General features: G+C 40.2%; 1 protein-coding gene across 4 annotated transcripts in view; it reads right to left on the bottom strand.

Moving 5' to 3' along the window:
- Positions 1-14793, bottom strand: part of LAMA3 (laminin subunit alpha 3) — a 343942-nt gene that overhangs the window by 39715 nt on the left and 289434 nt on the right. For all 4 annotated transcript variants that reach the window (XM_069099797.1, XM_069099798.1, XM_069099796.1 and 1 more), the window contains 10 exons: positions 12502-12549; positions 11616-11767; positions 9208-9318; positions 8604-8715; positions 8074-8241; positions 5623-5819; positions 1972-2088; positions 1009-1163; positions 441-582; positions 137-239 (listed from right to left, as the gene is read on the bottom strand). In XM_069099797.1, the coding sequence (XP_068955898.1) occupies positions 137-239; positions 441-582; positions 1009-1163; positions 1972-2088; positions 5623-5819; positions 8074-8241; positions 8604-8715; positions 9208-9318; positions 11616-11767; positions 12502-12549 (1305 nt within the window). The remainder of the gene's footprint in view (positions 1-136; positions 240-440; positions 583-1008; positions 1164-1971; positions 2089-5622; positions 5820-8073; positions 8242-8603; positions 8716-9207; positions 9319-11615; positions 11768-12501; positions 12550-14793) is intronic.

The following is a 14793-nucleotide window of genomic DNA, read 5'->3' as shown; positions in this document are numbered from 1 at the left end:
GAGAATCAGGAAAAATCTCTTAGTTTCATTGACTCCTTGGTTTAAAAAACAGCATCTTCTCTTTCTATCTCTCCCCCAATCCCCACCCCACTTCACAGACCCTTTGTTTACTCTCCTCTCTTGAGTATTTGGGTACCTTGATGTAATCTATTTTGTGTGGCCTTTGCTTCCTTTAGTAGCTTATCACTGTTGGAGCTCAATATCTTGGCTTTTCCAGGCAGGTCTCCCATCACCACAGTCTGAAAAGAAAACATCTGTCAGCTTTAATACAACATAAACCCTCAGCATAAGGGAGACAGAATATGGCTCCTCATCTTGCCAAGAACGCCCTTGACTTTTTGGAAGCATAAGCTGGCTTTCTTGTGCTTGGGATTCCCTAAAGATGGTTTCTCCCCATCGGAGCGGGACTCAGAGATTTTGCTGGCTCAGGGCAACCCCACCTGCAGGGCAGAGTCCGATGCGCTCACGGCCTTGTTGGCAGCATCCTCAGCTGCTTTCACGGCATTGATGATGTTTTCATAGGCTGTGGCGGCGTCCACAGCGCAGCGTACCAACTCATCACCACTGGTGTTCCTCTTGATTCTGAAAGGCCATGAGGAGACAGTTGCAGACACCCATGGGAAAGAAGCATAAAGAAAAAAGTCCAATAACCAGCGTCCTCTTGAAGGGCCAACATGAACCCAGACACTGACTGAAATCAATACCGTCATCTGACATTTAGAGCCCCGTCAGAGAGTGGAGGGAATAATTGATGCTCAGGGTTGTGGCTGCTTCCTCCAAAATGTACTCTAAGCTGTCTTTTAAATTCTTTTCCTAAGGGGGTAGTGAGAAACTGAGAGCTCAGCCACGCTATTAAGTAGTAACACACACTGATAGCTGTAGTGTTTGATATTGCTAGGAACGCTAATAATATCATCTTCACCCCTCAAAGACCATTAAGCTCTCACTTAAATACGATACAGGTCTTACTTCATGCAGGACACAGAAACAAGAGTGTTACATACTTACTCTTCCAATTGCTTTGCTAACTTCTGTAGAGACTGGGCATGATTCTCTGCCTCCACCACCAGAGATTCTTTGCTAGACGATCGGGAAAGATCCTTCACTTTGTCACTCAGTTCTTGCCTTACTTCATTTAACCTGGTTGCCAATTTCTCATATCCCTGTTTTTTCAAATTAACAAAGACAAATATAGAATACTCCTACTTAGAGGCAATGAATGTATACTTGCTTTCCAATATATTTCCAGGTGTAAAAAAGCATCCCCTCTTGCAGACCTGGTACAATGTCATATAATGTCACAAATGACCTAGCTCTCTAGGAACTAAGTAACTGCAGACTTAATCACATTTCCTTTAAAAGGTGGGCAGAGGGGAAATGTCACCTTTGGGAGGTTGTTTAAATGTATAAGGCTGTCACCAAGGCAAATTTCCATTTAACCCTGTATACTTTCTGTTTCTGAAGTAGCCATTGCCACTAACTTCCAGCAGCAAAGACATTTCAGTAATTCCTGTGCCAACCCTGAACTCCTACCAGCAAAATAATTCCTTTTTTTTGCAATGTTCTTTTAAACATACATCTATTAATCAGATCCTGTGTGAAAAGCCCTGTGGATACAAAGACAATGAAATACACAGAAGACCCTTGTCTAAAAGAGTTTACCTTTATGCAACTAAATAAATGGAATATTATTTAAGGAAGGGAAAGAGTACTAACAACTACAAGGTTCACAAAAGGTTTCACTGATGAGGGACAACCTGTGCTGAGTCTGAAAGTGAGGAGGGCATGCTTTCTAAACAATCATACTAGCCTATTCAAAGGCACGGAGGCTGGAGATAGAATGGCAAATCAAGGGAATAAGATAGGTCTATTTATCTGGGATATAGTTTTTTCTAAACACTTGAAAAAATAAGCCAACTCTAGCACATTTTCTTCATGATGCAATTAAAATGTTTTCACTTTTAAAAATACCTCTTGGCTTTTCTTCATCAGTTGGAGAACACTGTTGGTCTGTGACAAAGATGATTCAGCAGTGGTGAGATACTTAGTGAATTCATTTTGTAGGGAACTCATTTCATTAATCCGTCTCTGAGGAGAGTGAAGAGATGTAAACTTTAATGGCTAGGTATATTAGCAACACAAGAAATAACAATGAGGAGACAACAGGAAATGTTTAATGAGTCCAAGGAATGACTTTAGAGATTCAACTCTCTTTTAATTTCCTAAAGAGTTTTCTTCAATGTGTTGATCTGGAAAATTATATGGTACTCTGAAATGCCTGTATGAGTCCCTGGAAATACACTTTCACATTGATATATTCACATGAAAAAAAAATCAAGTAATCAGGATTGGGGAGGAAATTCATTTGGATATGGATCAATGGAGAAAGAAAGAGACACAATGATGTCTATGGGAGAGTCTATAGAAATCTTGAATTTAAGGAGGAAGTATACAAAGAATTTGGGAGACTGGTCATAAATCAGGCATGATATAGTAACAATGGAAGACTTGAACCATTTAATCATCTGCTGGAGTTCCTTCTCTTGCAATGCTGAACAGCTTGAATTCCCTCAAAGATAATTCCATTTTTCAACAAGGGGAAGTTCTCTTCTGAACTAGATTCTGACCAACAAAGAGGAACTAATTGCTGGATTAGAAATGTTGGAAACTTTGGGAGGAAGTAATCATTCTTAGAACTTATGACAGAATAAGAGAGAAAGTTAAATGTAGTTTATTATTATGGTAGGGGAGATTTCAAAACATTCAGAGAGAATTCAATGGGTCAATATTCTATAGGGAAAAACAGCCTAAGTAAGATGGGAAATTTCCAAGAAGGAGAAACTATGAGGACATACCTGTTTCCCCGATAATAAGACCTATCCCGAAAATAAGCCCTCCTCTTACTGTGTAAGATTCCTCTAAAATAAGCCTCCCCCGAAAATAAGCCCTATTGAGATTGCTACTGTAGTGAAGGTGATCCTCTGTGCTACACGCTACATTATGGTACCCTCTGTATGCACCGTCCCCCCCCCACCCCGTGAAACGCACACTGCGCTTCAAGCTGCATCCAATCAGAGCTGCAGCAGTGAGCGCGTCATCCTGTTCTTCCCCAGTGATTTGCTTGCTGGCGCCATTGAGAGCAGTGCCACGGAGGAGAGCTGAGGCAGGACAACATAAGCCCTCCCCTGAAAATAAGCCCTCTGGTGTTTTTCTTTCCAAAAAACATAAGACAGTGTCTTATTATCGGTAAATATAATTATAATGAGAAAGAAAATGGAGAGTTGTCTCAAAAGACTGATGTGGCTTCAAAGAGATCTCATGAATCAATTTGTATTTTTAATGGATATTCGTAGAAGACAGAAGAAAGAACAGGTAAGTTGGAATGAATATAACAGCAGTATGAATCTTATAAAGCAAAAGGGTATTTTTTAAACTTTTATTTATTTTTTTCCATAATAGTCATGTTGTGAAAGAAAACACAAATAAAAAAACACCTCAAGAGAAATAAAGAAAGCAAAAAAAATGTATGCTTCAATCTGTATCCAGACACCATCAGTTCTTTCTCAGGGGATGGATAGCATTTTTCATAAGTCCTTCAGAGTTGTCTTGGATCATAGTATTGCTGAGGATAACTAAGTCATTCACAGCATATCATCTTACGATATTGCTGTTACTTTGTATATAGTACATTTTACTTTGTGTCAGTTCATGCAAGTCTCTCCTGTATTTTCCTGAAGCATCCCACTCATCATTTCCCATAGCATAGTAGTATTCCATCACAATCATTCCCCAATTGATGTGCATCTCCTCAATGTCTAATTCTTTGCCCCAGAAAATAGCTATTATAAACATTTTTGTACATGTAGGTCCTTTTACTTTTTTTTTAATCTCTCAAAGGGGGCTTTATAAACAACACTGGTAGCAAGAGGAAGAACACAGCAGAAATGGGAACAGGTACTCAGGATGGATGGGAGGATGGTAAAGGGTGATATCCTGAAGGCAGAACTACTCAACTCTTACCTGCCTTGTTTATATCATTCCCCTTCCTGCTCTGTGGTGCAGCCAAGCAAACGTTCTAATACACAACCTGTGTATTACTTGTTCTAACAAACTGTGTTCTAATACACTCCTGTGTCTGTACTTTCCATTGGCTGTCCCTCATTTCTGAATCATCTCCATCTCTTAGAATTCCTGTTTCTTTCTGAACTCAGTGCAGGTACTACCGTCTATATGAGACGTTCAGTCAATCTTAACAGGCACCAATGTGTGCTGGCACTGTACTAAGTAAGGCAATACAAGAAAAGTAAGAGTTCCTATGAAAAATACTTGGGGATTTTAGTAAACTTGAAGATCAACATGAATAAACTGTGTGATATGGCTTCCAAAAAAAATAACAGAAAAGAATGAGAAAAGTGCTAGAGCTTCTGTCCTTTGCCCTTGTTATACCACATAGAGTATTATCTTTAGTTTCATGGATCTTGCTTTAAGGACACTGACCCCCTGCTGTATCTCCAGAAGAGGGTGAGCAGGGTAGCGAGGGGGCCAAAGGACACAAACCTAATAAAACCAGACTATGCTCCTTTTAGCACCAACAAGAGCTTCTAGAAGAAAATGGAAAGGAAGGGGCGGCTAGGTGGCACAGTGAACAGAGCACTGGCACTGGAGTCAGGAGGACCTGAGTTCAAATCTGGCCTCACATACTTAACACTTACCAGCTGTGTGACCTTGGGCAAGTCACAACCCCAATTGCCCTGCCATCCCGCTTCCAAAAAGAAAAAAAAAAGAATTAAAAAATGCAAAGGAGTCTGGGAAGGCTTTATTTATCTAGAGAAGCCTTGGAAAGTAAAGGTGGGCCTATTAAATGTACAAATGCAGGAATGTGTAGGATGAGATTGGGCAACAGTTACCCTTTCAGATTCACGAGAAGGACATGGAGAAAAGTCAAGGAAGATTGGAAAGGTTGGCTGAAGCCAGATTGAAGAAAATCTTAACTGCCAGGCTAAGGAGGATGTGCTTCATTCTCTAGACAAGGGGGACTCACTGACAGGTTATTTGCTTATTTGTCTCTTTTTTTAAAGGAGGTGATAGGGTAGGAACTGTGCTTTAAGAATATTACTGTGGTAGTTGTCTGGAAGAGAAGGAGAAATGGAGGTGGGGAGATCATTTCTCATGATGATGGTAATGATACGATGATTCACAAAGTTAATTCTCTTCAAATGGAATGAGGTCTTTGAAGTATAAGTGCACTGTATGAATTCCTCACCCAGTATGATACATTATTCACTAGAGGACTGCCTGTACTCTATCAGGTGGGAGTGGGTGTGAAATTATTTTCCCTGCTTTCAGTTGTGCATGATTCATGGATTAAAATTTCTTCTTGGGGCTAAAAAGTAGAAACTATAATTGTGCTTATTTTTATTATATATTTTTTTTTACCAAAGATATACTCAGTGTCTCATTTTTGCTTGTATATGATTGGAGGAGAGGGATATAAAGCAGGCAAATACACATTCACACAGACATCTTACTTTGTTGTTCCAAGTTGAGAACAGCAGAGATTTTGACTTCCTCTATCCTTTCAATAAATGTGAGGAAAAAGATAAGGTCCAACTGTGAAATTACCTTAATGTCTTCCAGGGCTCGATCATTAGCTTGGTTGAGACCATTGGCTAGTTTTGTTTGGAGGGTCGCTTCTTGCAGAGCTTTGCGAAGGTCATTGATTTTGGCTTCATATTCATTTAGGGAATCTCGTACAATTTTCACGAGTTCCTGGTTCTCTGCCTGGTGGTTTTTCAGGCTACTCTGAACACGATTCAGCACTGTAGGATGACATTTTGAAAAGATGGTATGTGTCATAGAGGGAAGCAAGCTGATAGCATCTAACAGCCCATGTTTTCCATTTCAGGGACTGAAAAACACAACATCTTAACATCTGAAAAAACAAAATCTAAAAGGACAGTTAAGTAAGTTTCATGACACATCTGCCTTTTATTTACTTATTTTTGTTGTTGTGTTGTTCATTTGTTTCAGTTGTGTATGTTTCATTGCGATCCCATTTAAAGTTTTCTTAGCAAAGATACTGGAATGATTTGCTGTTTTCTACTCCAGACAGATGAGGAAACTGAGGCAAACAGGGTTAAGTGACTTGCCCAGAGTCATACAGCTAATAAGTGTTAGAGGCCATATTTTAATTCAGGAAAATGAGTTTTCCTGACTCTAGGCCCAGTATTCTACCCAATATATCACCTACCTGCTCCAATTTACATATTACTTTTTATGTATACCAAGAACAAAACTAATAAATGCAGAAATCAAACCTGTTGCTGATACATAATATATCCCTTGAGATTAAAAGCCAAGACCAAAATAAAATTTAAATAGTAATGCTGAGCATAAACCCACCTAGGGGTGGCTAGGTGGCGCACTGAATAGAGCACTGGCCCTGGAGTCAGGAGGACCTGAGTTCAAATATGGCCTCAAACACAACACAAAACTAGTGGAGTGACCTTGGGTGAGTCATTTAACCCTAATTGCCCCACCTTCCCCCTCCATCAAAAAAAGCAAAAAGAAAAATTAAAAAAGAGAAGAAGATCTTTTTCACAATTCTCCTTCTAAGTATACTGTTTACAAAAGTGAATCTCTGGGACAATAAATAGTAGGGCACGGAGAGGGCTGGTTAGGTAAATGTTCATCATAATATGGAATTAAGATGCATTAAAAGTAGAATCATGTCATTCTATTCCTTGTGATTCTTCATATAATATGCTTTTTCTGTTTTTTAAATTAATTATAAGAATACTGGAATCAGTATTGTAGGAAAAATGACTGACCAACGGAATGGTGAGAAGGAGCAAGGCTTGATGGGGGCAGAAAGGTATAATAATAATACAATAGTGTAATATTGTGTATATAAATATAGAGAGAATACAATGACAATAACGCGAGAATTTGTGTAGTGCTTTAAGGCTTTCAAAGCACTCTACATTTATTATCTCATTTGATCGTCACATCAACGCAGAAAGGTAGGTGCTATTATCCTATTTTACAGATGAGGAAACTGAGGCTGAGGGAAGTTTAAAGACCCCTCCCCCCCAAGTTTCATACAGCTAGGAAGTGACAAAAGCAGACTGTGAACTCAGGTCTTTCTGACTGCCAGCCCGGCAGGCACTCTGTCCATTATGATACCTAGCTGCATAGACAGGTTAAAGGAAGGAAGAAGTGAAAAATGTGTCTAAGAGAGAAAAATTACCAATTGCTAACTCTTGATGTGGGGGAACTAGACTGTCAGTAAGTGCTTTTTAAATTTTTTTATTCTTTTTATTTTTTTTAGTTATGTTTGAGTCCTTTTATCATAGTTTCAATACGGGGAAATGGCTTTGTATTGCTTCCAGCATCAAATACAAAATGCTTTGATTGGCACTGAAAGCCCTTTATAGCCTGGCCCCTTCTTACCTTTCCAGTCTTATGCTCTACTCCCCAAGTCATACTCTGATCCAGTGACAATGACCTCCTGGCTGTTAAAGGAACAAGACACTCCATCTCTCAGCTCTGGACATTTTCTCTAGCTGTCCTCCATACCTGGGACACTCTTCCTCATTTGCTCTGACTACTGACATCCTTGGCTTCCTTTAAGTTTCAACTACAATCCTGTCTTTTACCGGAAACCTCCCCCGAGCCCCCTTAATTCTAGGGCCTTCTTTCTGTTTATTATTTCCTATTTATCCTGTATATAGCTTGTTTGTACATATTTTGTTTGCATGTTGTCTCCCCCATTAGACTGTAAGCTCCTTGAGGGCAGGGACTGTCTTTTGCCTCTTTTTTCATCCTCAGCACTTAGCACAGTACTTTGAGTGTAGCAACCAGTAAATGTTGATGGATTGATTGAAAATATTCTTACTCTACTTTTAGAATGCTCTTTTTCATCAATAATGAATTAACCTGAATATAATAGGAATAACATGTTATTGAAAAGTCCCGGCATTCTACCCACAAACTGGGACTAAACACAACTCCAGGTCCCTTACTTGTCAAAACCAAATGGCATGGGATACATAATGAAGGGAAAACACTTACAGAGTTGGGCCTCTCTTTTTTCAGCTTCTGCTTTTCTCAGTTGCTCCCTGAAGTCTCGATTTCTCATCTCCTTCATCATACGGTGAGCTTCGGCCAGCTTCCTGGAAAAGTCTCCTGAGGGCAAGGTGTTTCCATCACCATCTGTCCCAGAGATCTGTTTCAGGAGAACTGAAAGATTACACATTTCATTAAACTTGGGAAGTTGGGAATTCAGAAAGGGGAACTTCGAATTGCTTTATTTTGGGGAGAGATTTTAAATTAATAGTATCGTTAGTCAATCAGACAATGAATAAAGCACCTAGTGCCAGGCTAGGAAAGGCAAAAGACAGTCCCTGCCCAGTCTAATGGGGAAGACAACATGCAGACAACTATGTACAAACAAGCTATAGAGAGGGTAAGATGGAGATAAGCAACATAGGGAAGGCACTAGCATTGAGGGGTTTCCAGAATGTTGGACCCAAACATAAAGGTATGTCAGCATTAGGCCACCTAAAACAAAACATCTGAGCAGAGTAAGAAGGCATCGTTACCATGAACGTCTCTGATGACATTCTGTATCTTGGTGTCCAGTTGTTTGGCATTTTGGTTTGTCTGAGCAACATTGTTATATAACGTCTGTGCTTTCCTTGAATTTATTTGGACCTGTATAGGAATTCAAACTATTAGGGGCAATTAAGTTGGTAGGTGGTAAACATTCTAAGCTATTCTATCGATCAATCAAAAAGCATTTATTAAGCACTTATTAAAGGAGTTTAAATCCTAATAAAGGAGACTATAAGTACATAAATTGATAAATATAAGATTTACAAAGAATAAATGGAGGGTAGTTTAAGGGAGTAAGGTCCTAGCAGCCAGAAGGACTAAAAAGAACCTCTTGAAGAAAGTGGTATAGAACCAAGTCATGAAGGGACCAGGAATTCTAGGTGATAAAGAGGGAGAGTGTTTGAGGCACTGAAGTGGGAGATGGAGCCCTTTTCCTTGCGTGGAGCAGGATATAAGCCTGATCAGTTGCACTTTGTGTGGATGAAAGGGAGTACCACATAAGAAGACTTGGAAAGGTGGGAAGGGGCGGGATTGTGAAGCACTCCAAATTTAAAAACAAGTAATTACTCTACAAACTGCTTGTAGAGTTACCTTTTCTTGCAGGGTCTCAAAGTCCCGATTCAGACTGTTAAGGTCTTTTTCCAGGGCATCTACTTTTGATCCACGACTTGAAATGGCAGACTGATAGTTAAGCAAATGATTCTGAGAATAAAGCAAAGTTAAACCTCCCTGTAAAATAGGAAGTCGAAGCCCCACCAGCCTGTTGTTGCTGTAGATTCACTTAAGACCACCAGTATTGATTTTATAGAATTAGTATGATTCTTCTTTTTTTTAAAAAAAAAAATATCAGCATTTATTTATTACTAATTAAAAAATGTTTTTGAGGGGCGGCCAGGTAGCACAGTGAGTAAGAGCACCGGCTCCAGTGTTGAGAAGACCTGGAGATCGAATCCTGGGCTCAGACACTTAGCACCCACCCAGAAACACCTGGCCGTGTAACCTTGAGCAAGTTACTTAACCCCAATTGCTTTAAAAAAAAAATGTTTTTGAGTTCCAGATTCTCTCCCTCTTTCCTCTCTCCTACCCACTGAGAAGGATTCTTTTTTAAAACATCATTATTTATTTATTTTTAACTTAAAAATTTTTTTTGAGTTCCTAATTCTCTCCCTCCCTCGCCTTCCCCATCCACTGAATAGGAAAATGCACGTGATCCTTGCAAAGCATTTAAATATCAATGCCATGTTCTCAATATCAACTTGGATCTGGTTCTAAAATAAGGTAGGTGGGGGGGGAGGGGAAAGGGGAGCTAAGGGTCTATTGAGGCTTGAGTTCAAAGAGATTTCTAATGTGGAAGAGAAGGAAATAATTCCCCCTGATATGGGAATTTCCAGGTCCCATCTAAATTGCTGAAATTCCTTCAACTTAAACATGCTATTGAAAAAGGAGTTAATGACTCCCTTATTGCTGATAGTATTTGAATTATAAAGTGTCAGAGCTAGAAGGGGCCTTAAAAACGATCTAGTCCAGGGGTTCCCTGGTAAATAATTAATAGCTAGCTCTTTGTGGGGGAGGGGAATGTGTGCATGACACACCTTTAAGTTTAGTCTGCATTATTAGCCCCTTCTCCATCACTTTCTTAAGTCCAGGCAATCAACAAAACAATAAATTAAGATGACTTATAGCAGTGATTGATTTTTGACATATTCATACTAAAAATTTAACAAGTGATGCTTGTTAGCTAGTTTGAGTTGGCTCCAGTGCAGCAGCCCTGATATGGCCAAATCCTTTTACTTTATTTTACAGACTGGGAAAATGAGGCCTTGAGAAGTTAAGTGATTTGCCCAAAGCCACATGGCTAGTAATACAGACCAGTCAAGACCAAGTTTCCTGACTCTACTCCCTGACTCTCTCCACATTCCACTGGTTTATGCCTCTAAGATGCCAGTTAATGGACTAGAAAGTCATTTTACAGAGTATAGGAGGGTATTTTATTTGTCACTATTCAAGCTGTCAAAAAATACTAAAAAGGATAACATTCTTTGTTAAAAAGAGCTAATATAATATGCCTTAAGTCAATATGTTTACTTTCTTCCCAAATGAAAAAGCTATGCCATACTTTCTATTCCTTTCTTTTCTCTTTTCAGGTAAAGGGGCAGGAGAGAAGAGATTTATAAATAGTACTGTGACAATTCAAGTGATGTGATGTGGTGTGAGGTTATCCCTCCAAAGATGTGGATCCAAAACACATTCCACACCTCAGCAGATAGCTCTCACATTCTACTGTGGACAAAAACAAGTCTTAACATTAGTTATAATAACTAACACTGATGTTAGGCTCAGATGTTAGAGGACTTGCTTAGGACCATGTAAGGAAAACAGTTGTACATTTAAACTTAGGAATTCTTTAAAAAAAATTTTTTTTTGCTTTTTGGAGGGGGGAGGGGAGGGCAATTGGGGTTAAGTGACTTGCCCAAGGTCACATGGCTAGTTTTTGTGTTAAGTGTCTGAGGTCGGATTTGAACCCAGGTATTCCTGACTCCAGGGCCGGTGCTCTATTCACTGTGCCACCTAGCCACCCCAAACTTAGGAATTCTTGATGAAGAAGACCCTTTAATGAAGATTTGTTCATTTCAGAGCCTTGTTTTCTCTTGTAGGGTACTGAAATTGCTTTCAACTTTAGGAATATTTGCATAGAAGACAGCTTCCCCTGCTAATTAAAGTTCTTTAAACATCAGACTAACGTTGTATCAGTCTCAAGGTTCTGTATACAGATAATATGTTGGCTGATAAATGTTGGCTGGCTTACTGACATTGAATGACCAACTGAATGAATAAAAGCCTAGTATTTAGAATTCAAAACGGTGAGCTGCCTGTCTACTAGCACTTTCTACAAATAAAACTGTGCTTGGAGCCCTGGAATGAGAGGGGTATGCCCTTACCTACCTAAGCTAACTGGCAGTTTCTTTCAAAGCCGTCTCCCCTTATGTAAAAGTCCTTACCCTCAGGTCTTTGGTCTGGGTTTCCAAGTGCTTCATTTGCTCCAGAGCAGCAGCACTTGCAGTGGTACTCTGGAGCTGAGATTTGACCAGTCGAAGCTCGTCATTCATCGTTCCCAAGTCCTTCAGAAGAGTCGTCACACAGCTATCACAGTCTATACAAAGACCACGAGCAAAAGAAAACAGTGATGCTGGTTGAGGTGGGGGTGCCAGGAATCACAAGAATGGAAAGGTGGCTCAGCCCATTTCACATTTTCTGTTAGAGGCAAGGCCACACTCCTGGATTTCTTTGTAAGGGATGTGGTTCCTAACCCAGGAAGAGACCAGAGTAGGCATTTCTAATAGGAACGGTTATTCTTCCACCTTTTGATCATTTTGAATGGAGGGGGCTCCCGTTAGGATTCTTCTACCACCATGCCTACAGCAAAGCTAATATATCAAATGAATGCACCAGAACTGGAAACTGGCATGTTCTAGAACAAGAGAATCACAGATTTACAGCTGAGACCTTAGAGGTTGTCTCATTCAGCTCTTCTTAAACTTTTTTCACTCCCACCCCCTTCCATCATCTGGCAGAGTTCCTTGGTGTTTTGTGACCTGAGGGCATGAGCAGTGTAAAGGGCACATGCTTTGTGTTCAGAACCAAGGTTGCAGTGAAGTTCAGAGATGCAACATTCTGCCAGAAACACCTCAGATTCATTATGAGTTTGATTTCTAATTAATTTTTGGTTGTTGTGCATTCAGAAACCTTTTGCTGTTGCCAAATTTTTCTCAACCCACAGATTAAGAAGTGCTGAGACTAACCTTCCCATTTTATAATTGAGAAAAAAAGGGACCTAGAGAAGTTAAGTGACTGGCCCAACGTAGGGCACAGTATTTCTTTTCTCACCATCACATTCTTCAGGGCCTCCATCTTTGGGTTCCTGATTGATACAATCTGAAATCAGAATTTTCAGGAATTCAGAAGTCAGAACAAACACAGAAGACATTATTTTATTTTTGCATTTTGGAGGGGGAAGGCAGGGCAATTGGGGTTAAGTGACTTGCCCAAGGTCACATGGCTGGTAAGTGTCTGAGGCTGGATCTGAACTCAGGTCCTCCTGATCCAGGGCCGGTGCTCTATGCACTGTGCCACCTGGCCGCCCCAGAAGATATTATTTTACAGTTTACAATTTAACCTTTATGTTTTGGTTTTGTTTCTGCAAAAGGTAAATGGGAAATTATCTTTATTGTCATTCTTCCTAAGTCTGTCTCTTTCTCTCCATTACCAAAACCACAGATCACATACTACTGTAATTTATTCTCTTGCGGCTTCCATCTCAGTCTCCCTTGCCTCTAGCTTCTCTCACACAACCCAACAAGGATCACTGGGTCAGCCAAGCTCCTCAAATGCCATTCTGATTATGTAAACATTTTCTCCTGGAACCTTTCTCTCCCTAGTTTTCTTCACCTCAAATTAAGACTCCTGATCCACCATTCTGAAGCTCCCTACCTCAATCTGTGTCCCCTTACCAAATGTATACATTTTCTTATTCTTTAGCTTGTGTGACGTCAGGGATTCTTCACTCTAGCTAGGAGAGGAGTGATCCCTTGGACACTCCTCACTCCATCCCATCTCTTCCCTGTCCCATTTGCCCTTCTTGTAGGATTTAGGCAGGGAAGAGATTTTGAAGCCCACATAGCTCCACCCTCTTAATTTATAGATGAGTGATTCTCAAAGAGATTGAATGAGTTGCCCAAGTTCATACAGGAAGAAAGTAGGGAAAGTTGGGGTGTGAACTCAGGTTCTCTGCCTCCAATCTCAATATCCCGGAGGCACAAAGGGTCTGAAGTACAAGTCATCATTAAGGAGTATAACTCATCAAGTCTACCACTGCTTCACTTGAATGGCCTCAAGTGAGGCCTCTTTCTACTATACCCTTCCTTGCAAATCACCTTTGTCTGCTGCCTAGACTACCTCTTTCCTCTTTTCTGGGGAAAAAAAAAATTTCTATCAGATTTTTTATATCTTAGAATTCTGTTTGAGATTACCTACTCTCTGAAATCTTTTGAGACAACCTTTATTTGGCTGTATAGGCTCTTCTGTACTGACCCTCCTCTTCCTCTTTCCCAGTATTCAAAATACTTAGTACCCTGTAAATTTCTATACATCTTTGAATAGTTGTTTATAGGTTTCTAGTCAGTCAATCAACATTTGTTAAGTACATACTATAAAACAGGAGACACTATGCTAAGCTCTGGGGGCATGAAAAGAGGTAAAAGTCAGCCTCCAGGAGCTCACAAGCAAGTAAACAAATATGTACAAAGAAGCTATGCATAAGGTAAACAGAAAATAATTAACAGAAAGAAAGCACTGAAATCAAGAGGGGTTAGGAAAGGCTTCCTGTAGAAGATGGAATTTTAGCTGGGACTTGAAGGACACCAAGGAAACCAGGAGGCAGAGATGAGGAGGGAACACGTTCTAGACACGTGGGAACGGCAAAGAGGCCTGGGTCACTGGATGGAAGAGTATGTGACAGAGAGTAAGATTAAAGAAGACTGGAAAGGTGGGGGGGGATAGAGTTAGGAAGGGCTTTGAATGCCAGAGGACTTTGTATTTGATCCAGGAGGACATATAGAAGCACTAAAAATTTATGGAGTAAGGACGGTGATGTGATCAGACTTTTGCTTTAGAAAAATCACCTTTCTGGCTAAATGGAAGGTGAATTGGAGAGGGAGTCTGAGGCAGGCAGACCCACTAGCAGGCTCTTGCTATTAATAGTTCAAGCATGAAATGATGAGGGCCTACGTCAGAATGATGGCAGTATCAGAGGAGAGAACGGATCATATCTGAGATGTGTTGCAAAGGTGAAATCCACAGGCTTGGTGACAGATTGGATATTGGGGGTGAGAGAGAGTGAGGAGTTGAGGTTGTGAGTCTGAGGGACTGGGAGGATTGGTGTTACCCTCCACAGTAACAGGGACATTTGGAAGTGGGAAGAGTTAGGGGAAAAGATAATAAATTCAGTGTTGGACATGTTGAGTTTAAGATGTCTCCTGGACATTCAGCTCAAGATATCTGAAACCCAGCTGGAGATGTGAGACTGAGTTTGAAATCAACAGACAGATTAGCACAGGATAGGTAGATCTGAGAATCATCAGCATAGAGAAGGTAATTAAATCCATGGGAGCTGATGAGGTC

The sequence above is a fragment of the Petaurus breviceps genome, unplaced genomic scaffold (assembly GCF_028583685.1).
Source record: "Petaurus breviceps papuanus isolate PSGF00001 unplaced genomic scaffold, PetGlider_PUasm1.0 38, whole genome shotgun sequence".
Taxonomy (NCBI): domain Eukaryota; kingdom Metazoa; phylum Chordata; class Mammalia; order Diprotodontia; family Petauridae; genus Petaurus; species Petaurus breviceps.
Note: the sequence above shows the minus strand (reverse complement) of the source record. Positions and strands in the feature narration are given on the sequence as shown.